Below are 14,332 nucleotides of genomic sequence, written 5' to 3'. Positions count from 1 at the left end.
TATGTGTGTCAGAAGTTCAGACAATGAAAGTGCTTTGTATCTTAAGTAACATTTATATTTACTCGGAATATTATAATGCATCATCTAGGATACATAAATAGAAAATACGTTAAAGTGGAATTGACATAAAATGCTAGTTTCAATTTAACAGATATTAATAAGTCAGGCCTTGTTCCCAACGACCCTTAGTGTGTTTCATGCCTAGATGTGCACATTAGGGTATTAATAACTTTAAGTATTAGGCAACAAATTATTACTTTGCAAAAGCTGGTTGAGAGGCTACACTCTGCCTCAGAACAATCTCAGGGAATGAATATTGACCAAGCATTTGTTTTGAAAATCACGGTCAGAAAAGCTTGTATATCAGGAACAGAATTGCACTTTCAACTTTATACTGAACATATTAATAGATGCCTTCAACGTCATTTAAAACTCCCATATTTTTTCAAGTCAGATATGCAAATGTGAGTGACACTAACAAAAATTCCACTACACATTCATAAACGCGTAGTTCATTAAAACAAAACAAAATCGCAAAGGTTTCTCCATTGCCGCAGGAGAAAATCGGATCCCCTCAGCCTTTCACATAAAGCCCCTGTGACCTCCACGACCTCCTGGCTCCCGTGGACCCGTCCGGCCTGGTCTCTAGTGCTATGTGGCCCTTCTTGATTTCCTAAATTTGGTCATTTCTAATGTAACCATTTTGCTGTACATTCTGAAATGTCAAACTACAACGTTTTTTACACCTCTAGGTCTTTCCCACCCTGCTCCCTTTGTCCTGCCCGCCCCCACCTCCCTTGTCCTCACTTGTTCTGATCACTGCAGTACGAAGCGTGACAACGCAGGCGTCAGAGCAGAGTGTAAAATGAAGACAGTGCAGCGCTGTGAGAAAAAATGGCCATGCCAGAGCACAAGCGTGCTCAATAAATGGTACCTGAGGTTATTTCCCATAAGGATTAATCCTCTCTTCCTTCATGTTTTGTCTACAAATACTTTGTGCCACAAAATCCTCAAACAGAGAGGGTGATGAAAAAGAGGTTAAAAAAATCAAATTCAGGTGGGGAGGGCAAAACAAGTAATTTGCCACGCTGCTACTGTAAAACAGGGTGTGTCCACATAAAGAAAGTAACAACGAACACCCTGTAAAATGTTCAGTTACAGACGTCATGGCAGCTTGGTACCTGTACCGGGGTTTCTATAGCTCCCTCTTTTGTGTAAATAGAGATAGACGAGAGCAAGGTGGGTTTTCCCCTCTCCAGAGGACCCGTCAAGCTGGGGCGCTGAGCAGAACTGAGGCAAGGGTGTGGCCGGCAGTGTCTATGGAGCAGGTGTTTCAACGGGAAAACCCTGGGCTGGGAGAGTGTGTGTTACTGCAGGGGCTGCATCAGCATGTCAGCTGTGGTGCTGTGAGCCGGCGGAGCAGTAGGAGGGAGAACATCACTAATGGAAATGTTTCTAAATTTCCCCGGACTTCCTGCCCCATAATTTCCTGTGCCCAGGGTCTATATCCTGTGGCCTCATTCAAACACATAAACAAAAGGGCTCAGGACACATTCTAGGATAAATGGAATAGCATCACATAAGCAAGTTTCTCTTAGAATTGGTACCACTGAGAACCACCTACATTCCGGACTCAGCAAGAGGCCAGCCTTAACAAAGGGTCCTTTTCAGAATGCAGGCCTGAGGCAGCAGGGCTGTAAGCACAGAGGCAGGCAGCCCCTTTGGGGTGCAGGGCAAGTGGAGTGGCAAGAACTTTCTCCCCTGCGGGCACAGGCGAGCTTAGAGCTTCGTGGCATATGGGAAGACAGCAGCAGCATGATCATTTAATAAAATGCTTAGCAATTAAAATTCCTGTAAGGGTATCGAATGTGAACAACTAAATTCCAATACTGTGCTTTGAAGCTACTTACTCACTAGGGCATTGCAAAGGGAGCTGGGGAATTTCAAGATTAACATTACCTTTTCTGTAGTGTCTTGTGACCATTGGTCTCTTTCCTTACTTCCTAGATTTTCTAGTTTTCCTTTTGAACATGAAACATGAGATGACACACAGGTCACCAGCTGGTCAGCCCTGAGGACAGTGCTGGGGCCCCTGCGTTGGACTGGGAGGCAGGGGACCTCGGTTCCAGTCCCAGCTCTGAGACTCCTAGGATACAACTTATCCCCACTAACATTCCCTTTTGTCATTGATAGAAATGAAAAAGACCGGTGAGCTGTGAGAAAAGTTCAAAGTGCCACGCAAATCCAGAGCCCACTGATGGTCTGGGCGAGGTGGGTGATGCAGCAGAGCCCTGCCCTCCTGCCCCACGGGGCCCGTGACTCTGCAAGGCCCTCAGCTGTCTTTCTGTGCAGAGAACACAGGCCCCGATTCTTTACCTTCTTTTCGTTGACATCCACCTGCTCCTCTTCGTCATTCACCTCTTCCGCCATATCTTTGATTTTGTTCAGCAGTTCCGCCTTGGGAGCAGACACGCTGTAGTAGGCAGGGCAGTTGATCAGTACGCCCACTGCTTCCTTATCCTCACTCCTGGGCCACAAAGAACAAAAAGTATAGCCACACATCGCACATACCAGAAGCTTCATTTCACCATGACTCCATTCAGAGATGGGTAAAGAATCCTATTCAATTACTTCCCAGAAATGAGGATGAACTAACTAATAAATACTTACTAATGAGGGGTAACCGTATGTAGGGCTCCCAAAACCAGGCAAACTTGGGATGAAAACCACCAAAGGCAGGATGATAAATGCGGTAAATTTAAGAATGATACTGACTCCCTATTTCACAGAAAGATAATGGGGAGCCAAGTCTCAATCGGTGGGAATGTATTTTAAAGCTGTTTCACAAATCTCAGATTTTAGGTTATTTCTACCTCTTCCAGGGTTACCCATGATCCTTCTGATCCACACTATAACTGTTATTTGGACATTTATCGGTTTTTCTTCTCACATAGGCCTGCTATCCCACATATGCCTGGGAAACTGGGACTAGCTGGTTAACGAATGTAAGAAGTGAAATCCACTCATTGATTGCATAGCAGAGTTTTCAAGGCGGGAGAACACATTAGGAGTTGCTAAACCTGCTATCTACCTAGTATTCTCTGTTTTATTATGATCAAGCTGCCTTTCAAACTATACACAAAGTAAGTGACTCTAGAGAAGTGGGCTAGATTTTCTTGGAGAGGTCTTTCAACTAGTCAGTCCCGTGACATTATTTAACATCTAGACCATTGTTTTACTGTGGAATAAAAAACAACACTAAAGTCTTTTTTTTTTTTACTAGTCCCCTGCTTGATGGGACTGTTCCTTTAAGCAATATTAATTATATTTAATCCAGTTAAATATGACTATAAAAAAATAGGAAAAAGATTTTTTGATGTGTTCCCCCCAGATATATTCATTACAAGTGGGCTTCTCATACATTTATTTGATAACTAAACCTCACAATAGATATTTGCAGTCTCACGCACAACAGAACAATGTTCATTTTCACCAGAAGATGGCGCGTGCTATCCTGTGAAATTCCTCCTGCAAAAGCTACATGACCCTTTCACTTCTAAACTGACTGAGACCGTATGTTCTCAGTGATAATGCTGGGACATGCTGAGGATGTACTTGCAAATTACCTCGGTCTCTCTGCAGCGAGGGCTCAGAGAAGGGAATGAAGTGAACAGAAGCCCCGCACTTGGACCTACCACAACCACTCGTGGCGAGCTAACAGGCACACCCACAGAAATTCGTCGTTGGGCCCCTCCTGGGCCCGGCAGTTTGCCTCGCATATTGTGGGTGCTCAGTAAATGTTTGCTAACACACGACCCTGGATAAGTCAACTTCATCTCAACTCGTTTCTGACAAACATGAAACGGGATAGACAAGGTGACTGTTCAGGCCTCGTGCCAGAGGTGCGACCTCTGGCACCGATGCCGCATCAAAGAGCTTCTAAGGACAGCTCTCTACTTCCCCCACTTCCCCAATCAAACACAGTATTCTTTTTTGTTATCATCATCCTCACCCAAGGAAATTTTTATTGCTTTTAGGAGAGAGGAAGGGAAAGAGAAATATTGATGTGACAGAGAGGTATCGACTGGTTGCCTCCCATATGCACCTGGACCGGATATTGAACCCACAACCTACGCGTGTGCCCTGACCAGGAATTGAACCCAAAGCCCTTGAGTTATGGGGTGATGCCCCAACCAACTGGGTCATACTGACCAGGGCAAAACACGGTGTTCTTGTTAGTAATTTAGTTAGAATCACTTGGAAATTTCTAAAATGCAAGTCCAAGTTTAGATGGAATGCTGTTTTTATTTAGTCTGGAAGCCGCTCACTGTGGAATTCTAGTCTATCAATTCGGTTTTCAGTGGAAATGAAAAAGAAAGTAAAAGCACTCTAAATCTTTCCCATAGTAGTACTTCAAGGAAATCAAACGTGATAAAATATTGCCATAACCAGGAGAAATCAAAAGAATGCAAAGCAGACCACTCTTGGCTCCTTCACCCCCTGTGGCTGGGCATGGGGACACATGTTTCGGGACAGTAACCGTGTGGGCTCTGGGAATGTCGGGGGCGGAGGCTCACGGCTGCACAAAAACCATCAGAGTGTGGCCCCCATTCTGACCTCTCTTGACTCTCAGATATGAGCAAACCTTCACCCTAACTCTGAAAGGTGTGGGCCAGTGTAGTAAATCTGTCTCTAGGCTCTCACCCCTTTCACAAAGGAGGCCTCTGTCGTGCTCACCACTCCCGCCTGCTCCTTCCACTCTCAGCGCCGACCCCTGCGGGCTCCCTGTAAAGGTACTGTCAACTGCCGGGGAACGGGAGGTCGCGTGTTTACTGAGTTGGGGGCACTGTGTATCCTTAAGAGAACAGGCACGGTCACAGTGCCGAGTTCAGATGGAGATGCCATCACTCACGTGTTCTAGGACCTGAGGCGGGCACAGTCTTAATTTCTCTGTGCTTGTTTCCTCACGTGTAAAGTGGAGGTAAAGTTGGTAGCTAGCTCAGAAGGCTCTTGTGAAGATTAAACAAGATAATGTTTATATAAAGAAATCAATACAATCAAAAAGAACATGAACAATAGATATTAACGACAATTATCACTGTTGCTGGGCAAGTGCCTGGTAAGTCAAGGTCAGTTGGTCCCACATCGAGCATTCCACTACAGCTGACAAGGACTGTCACTCTTGAACTTTTTAAAGAACATTAAAAAAATCCTCATCCAAGGATATGTTTATTAATTTTAGAGAGGAAGGCAGAGGGGCAGGGGGCAGGTGGAGAGAGAGAGAAACATAGATCAGTTGCTTTCTATGTATGCACCCCAACCGGGGGTTGAAACAGCAACATTTTGGTGCGTGGGACAACGCTCCAACCAATGAGTCACCTGGCCAGGGCATGGGTAACGATCTTTGGAAGCAGAGAAGTTCAGGTGAGTAGCCCCAAAGTTATCACTCTGTAGGTGGGTTCATTTCTAAGTCTGTCTGGGGACAATTATCAGGGACTTACCTCTTGCCTTCCTGTCCTGGGCAGCTGACAGCTCTCTGCAAGGCCCTCCTCTTCACACTGTTTTCCTGCAGCGAGCTCACATCTCGATGAAACAAGCCTTCCATCAGGTCCATAGTTGTCTTCATTCTGGAGTCTGGATCCAAAATGTCTGCCAGAGACTTGTCTTGATGGACAATTTCCTTGGCCAGAGCCTGTGTTCTGATGTCTTCTGAGGTCTCCTGAGGACCAGAAGTGACACTCTTTTCTAAATCCTGAGCCCCATTGATTGGGTCATGGGTGGGGCCTTGGGTCAAGATGGGAGGTGGTTTCCCTGGGCTTGGCTGCCAGGCACGGGGCCCGGCATGGTGGGGCAGAGCCCCCGTGGGAGGCGGCAGGCTGGTCTCATTGGCCTCTGAACCCTGGATAGAAGTTTGGCACCTGGAAGCTAGTATTTGACTACCAACCAAATGGGCTGTACCAGACATGCGTCTTTCCTTGGCAACTGTCACATTGGCAGATTTGCTGGAGCTATTAACAGAGAGAGAGAGAAGAAAAGAGTCAATAGAAGGGTGAGACGGTGAAGACTGAGGGGCAAGTTTCCACCACCAGGGCTGTAGCTTCCCACATCAGGAGTCGAGTGACACAGTCACACTTCTGAGGTTGTTATTCCCTGCAAACTGCAGCATCCTGCCCTGACTGGTGAGGCTCATGGGTTGGGTGTTGCCCCGTAGATGGCAAGGTCACCACTTTGATTTTGAGGGCACATGCCTGGGTTGCAGGCCAGGTCCCGGGTTGGGGGAGTTCAAGAGGCAAACAATTGATGTTTCTTTCCCTCTTTCTCCCTCCCTTCCCTTTTCTCTAAAAATAAATTGCAGCATCCTAAATGGCCTTCAGCGGGGCCCGCTACAGGGTCACGGGGAGGTTGTGTGACTTTTTAAGGGGGGGTGAATCAAGTAGGAATTCAATTTTGGTGAACAGAAGGTAATGGTGAATCACTCGGATATTAGAGGGAGTTACCACAAAGGTGACGGCAGGCCACGTGGTTGGTTCTTTCTATTTGGTGGTGTGGAAGACCACTCGTCTGAGGGAGTATGTGTTGGGAAGTGCTTCCTCCCCATTTTTCTGGCTTCCAAGAAGAGGTTTTCCCTAAACATTGCTGACCTTTAACCCTCCTCTTTATTCCTTGCTATGGACGGGGGTGCCTTTGGACAGAGAAGCCAACCACAGCACACTGATGGTCCAGCTCGTCTCAGAGTAAGGCCACCTCTAGGCACACTCCCATGTTCCCTCTCTCCACGTGTACATAAAATGTACACATATATGTGCATGTGGATGTCTAGCCTGTGAATGGGCAGGTAAACCTATTTAATTTGGGGGCTCAGTGTCAGGAGGCCCACCGAACACTCAGATGGAAGCCTTATTCTCCAGTACCAGCTCTGTCAGTGATACACGTGGTATTTTTGTCTTCTGTATGCCTTCCTCTTTTCTCTCATTCCTTAACTGATTCAGAACTCGAGCAGGAATGAGGGATGCTATTTATTTGGACCCTTTGTACTTACCATGTCCTTGGAAGTTACCTTGGCCTCCTGGGTGTTGGCTGTCCCTTTCGCCACTCTCCCTCCCTGCTGCCCAGTGACTTCTAGTGTGACCACCCCCCAAGTGAAACAATGAAACAATCTGCCAGTTTCACCAGCTGAGATTGTATAAAACATGTCCACACCAGGGCTCTCCTGCAGCCAACAGGAGGAGGGCCTGGGAAGTCTGGAGCATGAAAATCTCTTATTAGCGAGAAACCCACTCCTCCTACCCAACCTGTCCACTCACCTGGTATGGAGCTCCTTGTAATCCTCGCTGTCCAGCTGTGCCTCACACAGAGCTTGGGGAGGAGGTGGAGGAAAGTCGTCTGAGCTATTCACCAGGGTTTCCTGGCTTGGTGGAGGGGGTGGGGGTGGAGGAAGAGCTTCAAATGTGGGGCTGGAAGTGGCGTGGGGATGCAAGTCCTTCACAAATACTTCGTTGTCATAGTCCTCCCGAGGCGGTGGGGAGGCCTGCAGGGCTGACTCAGATATTCGAAGGGAGATCCTCCCCGGAGTGCTTGGGACCCCAAGAGGTGTTTCTGGGTCAGAAGTGCTGCTTGAACTTGGAAGATTCTGCTGTTTCTTGTAGTGCTTCAGGTTTGCAACTTCAAGAGAGGGGGATTCCTCAGGGAGGCTGTTCTCTCTGACAGTGTGGGCCCACTTCACCCGGGGCGGGGAAGGCCGCTTCCTCATCCCGTCGTCAACCCCATGCTCCGGGCTGTGGGGCTCATGGCCTCTGGGACTGGGAGTCTGGGCCAGGCTGTGGCCATTGCTCCTGGGAGTCACTGCTGGGGCGTAGGGCCGATCGCTGGCAGCCTGTGCACAGGAGCTGGAGGGGACAGCGGAAGGGAAAGCTGAGTTGACTGGGGTCAGTAGGGATAGCCCTGGTGTCTGTGGGATGCCCTTGCAGTCCTGTGGGCAGTGGCCTGGGGCAGGACACTCTGCTGGCTTGCCTTGGATGGTCCAGCAGTCTAGAACATTCACTGGGAACTGAGGCACCCACTGCTTTGCCACCTGAACCACCCTGATGGGGGCTGGGGTGGTGTTTCAACAATAGCATCTCTTCTCCACCTCTTTCTGAACAACCGAATGATCTGGAGCAGGACGCAAGCACAAGCATTACAGCTCCAATGAAAGGGGCAAACACAGAGCCGCTGAGCCCAAGGTTCATTACACAGATGGGAAAAGCATTTGATATGGAGAAGGACCCCCAGAGAAGCTGCGCACTCTCTCTCTCCCCCACCAGCTACTCATGCAAAGCACCGAGTTTAAGTAAAATAGCAGACAGGCATAACGTCCTACAGGAAGATGTCACATGGCATTTGCTTTTATTAGCCTTCTCTCACTGCCCCTACCTCCCACCCCCACCACCTGCATAAGGTGGCTTTTCAGGTTATAAAAGGAAAGAAACAAGTAGGTACATTTCTTCAGCTTCCTTTAGGACGACTTTGGAACGAGCCCTGACTCTGGGGAAAGAGAATGAATGCTGCCTCATTCTCTCCCAGTGCAATCCTGACGCCTGCGGTGGTAGTAGTGGGGGGGGGGGGGAGGGAGGTTCTGGAGGGTCAGGGTCTGTTTGGAGAGCATCTGTGCTGGTGGCTGATTGGAAGGTTTCATTTACAACTTTTCTCTTAGCCTCCTAGGGTTATCATTTCTTACAATGGAATGTAAAAAGGAGGGTGAGAGTCTCACTCAAGGAGCTAATTAGCAGTTACCTTTGGAGAAAGAGATCGACAATAATGAACCAATAGGTAATTTAAATGAATATTCTCTATCTAGGCTCCAAGGAAAGCCTCAACAATTTCCAGTACTGTTGCTATTGTGTTCTATAGGGGAGAAAAAGAGAACAAAACAAAGAAAATAGGAGTCTATAGCATTGCCTGCCAGCCAGCCACACAAGGCTTGTACCCTGAGGAGTAAAGAGATCTCCAGCAAACCACCATCATTTAAGTTCCTGACTAGTATGCACGTGAATCTGGAGAGCAGATGGCCCTTTTTAAAAAAAAATATATTTATTTTTTTAGAGAGAGAGGAAGGGAGGGAGAAAGAAAGGGAGAGAAACATCAATGAGTGGTTGCCTTTCATGTGGCCCCCACTGGGGACCTGGCCTGCAACCCAGGCATGTGCCCTGACTGGGAATCCAACCGGAGACCTTTTGGTTCGCAGCCCACACTCAATCCACTGAGCTACACCAGCCAGGGCAGCAGATGGCACTTTTCATTTCGCAGATCCAAGTCTATGGGGAGAGTGGCTCAGTCCCAAGTCAGAGGCCCAGCACAGGCCTGCCATGAAATTGTCTAAGCAGGGACAATGTGGCACACTGAAGGGACAGGCAGCAGAGACCAAATTAGCTTTTCTTGTACAATTATTTTCCTTTATTATAAAGGCAGGCAGTTGAATCAGGGGCTCGCTCTCTCTCAGATGCAATCTCTCCTCTTCCATCACAGATCCTCTTCATCTAGAGGTGGTTCTGTTTTTTTTTTTTTTTAATTTTTTGTTTTTACCAGGACCCTCTCGATTTCTAGGACTGGCTTTGCTATTGTACTTCTGTAGGGTTCCTGATGGGTACACGAGAAGCCCAGAGGCAGGAAGTTCACTGGGGGTGCTCTGCACTCACCTAACTTGACATTGGGCACCCCGGGAACAGGGCACCCTCTTAGTAAATGTTTGTTGAACAAGGTCTCTTCTGCCCAACTGCTCTTTAATCTGTACAATATAAACTATTTCTAAACTTAGCACCCTCTAACAGGACACAGACTAAACTGGAATCTGATGTTCTAATGACTAATTCAGTTACCTTCCTCTCCTTACTCTTAAATCTTGGGGCTTGTTATGGACATCACTAAAGCATACAATAAAAGAGTATTAGCCCTTGTCCTTTCAAATCCAGCCTAGTAAACCTTCACGTTTTTAGTTTGTTTAATCTTCTTAGTTTACAGGAACAAGACTTAAATTACATACCTATGTTTAAAGGTGATATTTGAGTTAAATGCTTGCTTAGCTTGGTTGAGAATGCTTCTCCTTGGTGATTGTTTTGTATTTTTTCAAGAACAAAGAATAAGATAAAAAAGATTTTCATTGAGTCTCTTATAATAATAGATTGTGAGAGGAAAGCATCTATTGATATGTATCCAGGACCCGAATATTCCAGAATGGTGTTTGAGAGCAAGGAGTCTCATTTTTTTCCTTCGTAGCATTCTTTTTATGTGGTGAAACCCACATAACATAAAATTCACCACTTGAACCATTTTAGAGTGTTCGGTTCAGGAGCGTTAAGTATATTCACGTCATCATGAAGCAGAGCTCTGGATCTTGTTCATCTTGCAAATCCGAAACTGTGCATGTTGGGCGACTCCTCCTCTTTCCCCTCAGCCCGCGGACCACTGCTCTGCCCCGTTTCTGTAAATTTGCCTACTGTGGATACCGCGTGTAAGTGGAATCATTGAATATGTCTTTCTATGGCTGGCTTATTTCTTTTAGCCTCATATCTCCCATGTTCATCCACGTTGTAGCATGTGTCAGCATTTTCCTTCTTTTAAGGCCTAATACCGCTGATGTACATACCACATTTTATTTAGCTATTCTACCACTGATGGACATTTGGGTTGGTTGCTTCCACATCTTTGCTATTGTGAATAATGCTGCTATACACACGGGCGTGAAGACAGCGCCTCAAAATACTGCTTCCAGTTCTTTTGGATATAGAGTCAGAAGTGGTTCTGCTGGGTCATATGGCATATCTGTTTTTAATTTTTTGAGGAATCTTCATCCTGTTTTCCATAGCAGTTGTAGCATTTTACAATCCCAACAGAGCACAAATTGTCCAGTTTGTCTACCTCCTCACCAACACTTGTTTTATGTATGTGTGTGTGTGTGTATGTATGTATTTAAAATAGTAGTTATCTTAATGATCCTCGTGGGTATGAGGTGGTATCTCACTGTGGTTTTGATTTGTATTTCTCTGAAGACTAGTGACCTGGAGCATCTTTTCACATGCCTGTTGGCCATCTGACTACCATCTCTGGAGAAGGTCTATTCACGTCCTTTCTGTAATCCAGCTGTTTGACTTTTTGTGGTTGAGTTTAGTTCCCCCTTGGACTTCAGACCAGTTCTCTTTTGGCAGTGCCCTCGTTCACTCACGGTTTTCCTTGGTCTCTAGCTTTTAATTAATGCACCCAAACTAACCAAAGTCCTCAGCCTCACCCTGAATCCTTTCTCCACGTTAGGCCCAGCTACAGACGCAAGGGCATAGAACCGTGGGAGGCTGCTCTCCCGGCAGTGAGGCAGGTAACCTGACACTCACTTCCTGACCACAAGGGCTGCTTCTAAGCCACGGTGTTAGGTTGAAGTACTGAGAAGGTGGATAAAGAAAAAGAGGGAAACGATGATTGAATGAAATATAAGAAAAACAAGGGAACTGGCTTTAAAACGTGGAGGGTAGCAGGGAGGGTTTGAATGTACTTCCGTGAGTCAGCAGATTAGAGCAGACAGCCCTGTGACGCTGTGCGACAACCACACGGCGGCGGCCTGTGCTTCAGAGGAAACTCTCCTTGGAATTTCCTACTTATTCAGCTCCAAGTGAATAGTTCAAAAATGCAAATTCTAAAAAATGGCCCATTATATATTTTTCTATCTAGGAGATATGATTCTGATGCTAATTTTAAAAATTACTTCCTTATTATTTTCCATCCCTAAGTGTCTAGAAATTATGATTTTGGAGCTTATTTTTATACTTCAGGTGCTTCCTATGGGTTTGCTTCCCCATGTGAAGCTGTTCCTGAAATGTCCATTCTCCTCCGAGCACTTTGCTCAGCAGACCTGAACCTCTGCGCACAGAACTGGAAGACCAGCTACACGAGAGAGGCCCCATGTGTGAGAGCGATAAGCTTGAGAAGAGCATGCCTATGAACTATTCTGATGCTGAACTTACTAGAAGTCAAACACTGCCCTGACAGCACACATTCAAAACCTATTTTGAATATAAGTGTCATTCCTAAAGAAAGTCACCTGTAAATAAAACTGTTCCCCACAGCCTAGTGAAACACTGTCATATCACATTTCGATTTCTTGTACAGAGGCACAGAAACACTGAACTCCAGCAGCATCCTTAAGGCAGAGCGCATCAGACACACGTGCACTTACCTGGATCCAGGGCCAGCCAAGTGACATAGATCCTTCACAAGGCCAAAGCCATTGTCTTCTCCCAAAAGCATATCCTAAAACACAAGGTAAAAGCACAACATTATTACCAACAAATTTACCAAGGGAGTGGAGGCGGGAACAAGAGCAGTTACTGGGAGCCCGCTGTTCATTGCCAGGCACCACAGCGGCACTCTTCCACATTCCCCATCTCATCCCCAGCGCCCCAGGAAGTGCATCAACTGCATCGCGTGGGTGAGGAAGCAGGCCCGAGGAGGTCGGCTTCCCCCGCATCTTGGTGGCAGGGCTGGGATTTCAACCCCAGTCTGTCTCACCGGGCTCCTCTCCAAACAAGGAAATTTTATAAGCAAGAGAAATCTGATAATTATCTCCAGGGTTCAAAACAAATGCTATCCATGAAATGTAATGATGAAAATTAATTCAAAGGGCCAACCATCTGAAAGAGCAATAGGGAAATACGGGAGATGACAGGATAGTGTATGGAATTTAGCAAAAATCTCAAATGTTTTAGTTGTAATCCCAGAAGATATGAGTCTGGTGTGTAAACAAGCTGAAATATGTTCTCTCTGGGGAAGACATTTCAACCACATGTAACATCAGTATTTCTGGGCCTTTTCTGGTAGTTATAACTTGTTCCTTTTTGTTTTTAATGAGGGTAATTTTGGTTTCCTGAATGGGTCCTAGGCCAGCTTTTAACAGTATAAGTCATAAGATTTGGCCCATGTGAATAATGAATAAGTCCATGATGAAGACGATGTTGCTGCTGATGGTAAACCACTTAATTCTCTATTATTATTTATGATACTAGGAGACAGGTAGGAAACAAATTAAATACATACAGCATCTCTAAACCTCATTTCAGTGATTATTTAACCACTTCATCCTTCTAAACCTTTCTACCCTCTTTTTCTACCCTTCTTCCTCCAATCAGTGCTACAAGTACTAATAAGCAAGAGAAGAATGAACGTAGTTCACCCCTGAATATTATTAGGAGTTTCAGCAACCCCTTACTGGGAATTCACTGTGTGCCAGGCACTCTGCTAAATTCCTCACAATCCTCAAACTATGTATCTAGAGTTGAGTCAGTGGTGTTCTCACCATCACAAGGTGGAGGTTCCATATCAGACATGAAGGTCTCTGAAAACACAGTGAGAACCAGAGGAGCCTCTGACTCAGCATCTGGGGAAAAAATTCCCCACCAGGAACCTTATTTCTTCACAGGTTTATTTTTGTAGCCCATGTAATGAAGAGGTGCAAATTTCTACCTCAGAGGCAGAAATGTTTGAATACTTTTCTGCAGGAACCAGCTACTTTAAAAAGTCTCTAAAAAATAAAAAACAAAAAACAAAGTAGGAAAGAATGTGCCGTGCCCCTTGGCTCCACCATTAATACCCATTTGTTCTGCCCTGGCTGGTGTAGCTCAGCAGACTGAGCACGGGCCTGCGAACCAGAGGATTGTGGTTCAATTACCAATCAGGGCACATGCCTGGGTTGCAGGCCAGTTCCCAGCAGGAGACGCACGAAAGGCAACCATACATTGATATTTCTCTCCCTCTCTCCTTCCCTTCCCCTCTAAAGATAAATAAGTAAAATATTAAAAAAAAAACCCGTTTGTTCTACACTTACAGCATTGAAATGAACAGAAGTTAAAGGACAGGTGGTAGGAGGCTGTGTGTTTCAGAGGGGACCACCGCTGGCTGCTCAGAGGCCCAGGTCTGCTCAGTGTCAGGCCTAAGGTCACAAGGGGTGACAGCCCTGCACCGTCACAGTCTCAGGCCCAGTAATCAATGCTCATAAACAGAGCAGCTGATTTCCATGCTGACATTGTTTTGGAGGCAAAAACTGTCCTCACTTCAGAACTTTTGCAAAGGAGCTGAATCTTTGGCCAAAGCTTGTAAAATCCTGCTCTGTTGGCATCCTGGAGCCAGTAGCATTTGCTCAGGATGTCCCGGACTGAGCCAGCACCAGAAACAGACACCAGTTTTGGGCTTCACTCAGGTAGACGGTCACTACTGGCTCAGTTTCACTGAGTCCTCTAAAGCTGAGATAAGAAAATTCTTTATTTGATGCCCACTCCAAAGCTTTAGGGTAATGGTCAAGTTCCTGGATTTTTTC

General features: G+C 46.1%; 1 protein-coding gene and 1 long non-coding RNA gene across 7 annotated transcripts in view; one reads left to right on the top strand and one right to left on the bottom strand.

The window, feature by feature from the left end:
• Positions 1-14,332, bottom strand: part of SHROOM3 (shroom family member 3) — a 281,246-nt gene that overhangs the window by 13,157 nt on the left and 253,757 nt on the right. For all 6 annotated transcript variants that reach the window (XM_037147043.2, XM_037147044.2, XM_037147045.2 and 3 more), the window contains 4 exons: positions 12,200-12,273; positions 7,305-7,886; positions 5,502-6,008; positions 2,377-2,527 (listed from right to left, as the gene is read on the bottom strand). In XM_037147043.2, coding sequence (XP_037002938.2) covers positions 2,377-2,527; positions 5,502-6,008; positions 7,305-7,886; positions 12,200-12,273 — 1,314 coding nt within the window. The remainder of the gene's footprint in view (positions 1-2,376; positions 2,528-5,501; positions 6,009-7,304; positions 7,887-12,199; positions 12,274-14,332) is intronic.
• Positions 1-14,332, top strand: part of LOC119050636 (uncharacterized) — a 59,788-nt gene that overhangs the window by 27,725 nt on the left and 17,731 nt on the right. The window lies entirely within an intron of this gene.

Source organism: Artibeus jamaicensis, unplaced genomic scaffold (genome assembly GCF_021234435.1).
Source record: "Artibeus jamaicensis isolate MK-2021 breed Jamaican fruit bat unplaced genomic scaffold, CSHL_Jam_final scaffold_1031, whole genome shotgun sequence".
NCBI classification, from domain to species: Eukaryota; Metazoa; Chordata; class Mammalia; order Chiroptera; family Phyllostomidae; genus Artibeus; species Artibeus jamaicensis.
Note: the sequence above shows the minus strand (reverse complement) of the source record. Positions and strands in the feature narration are given on the sequence as shown.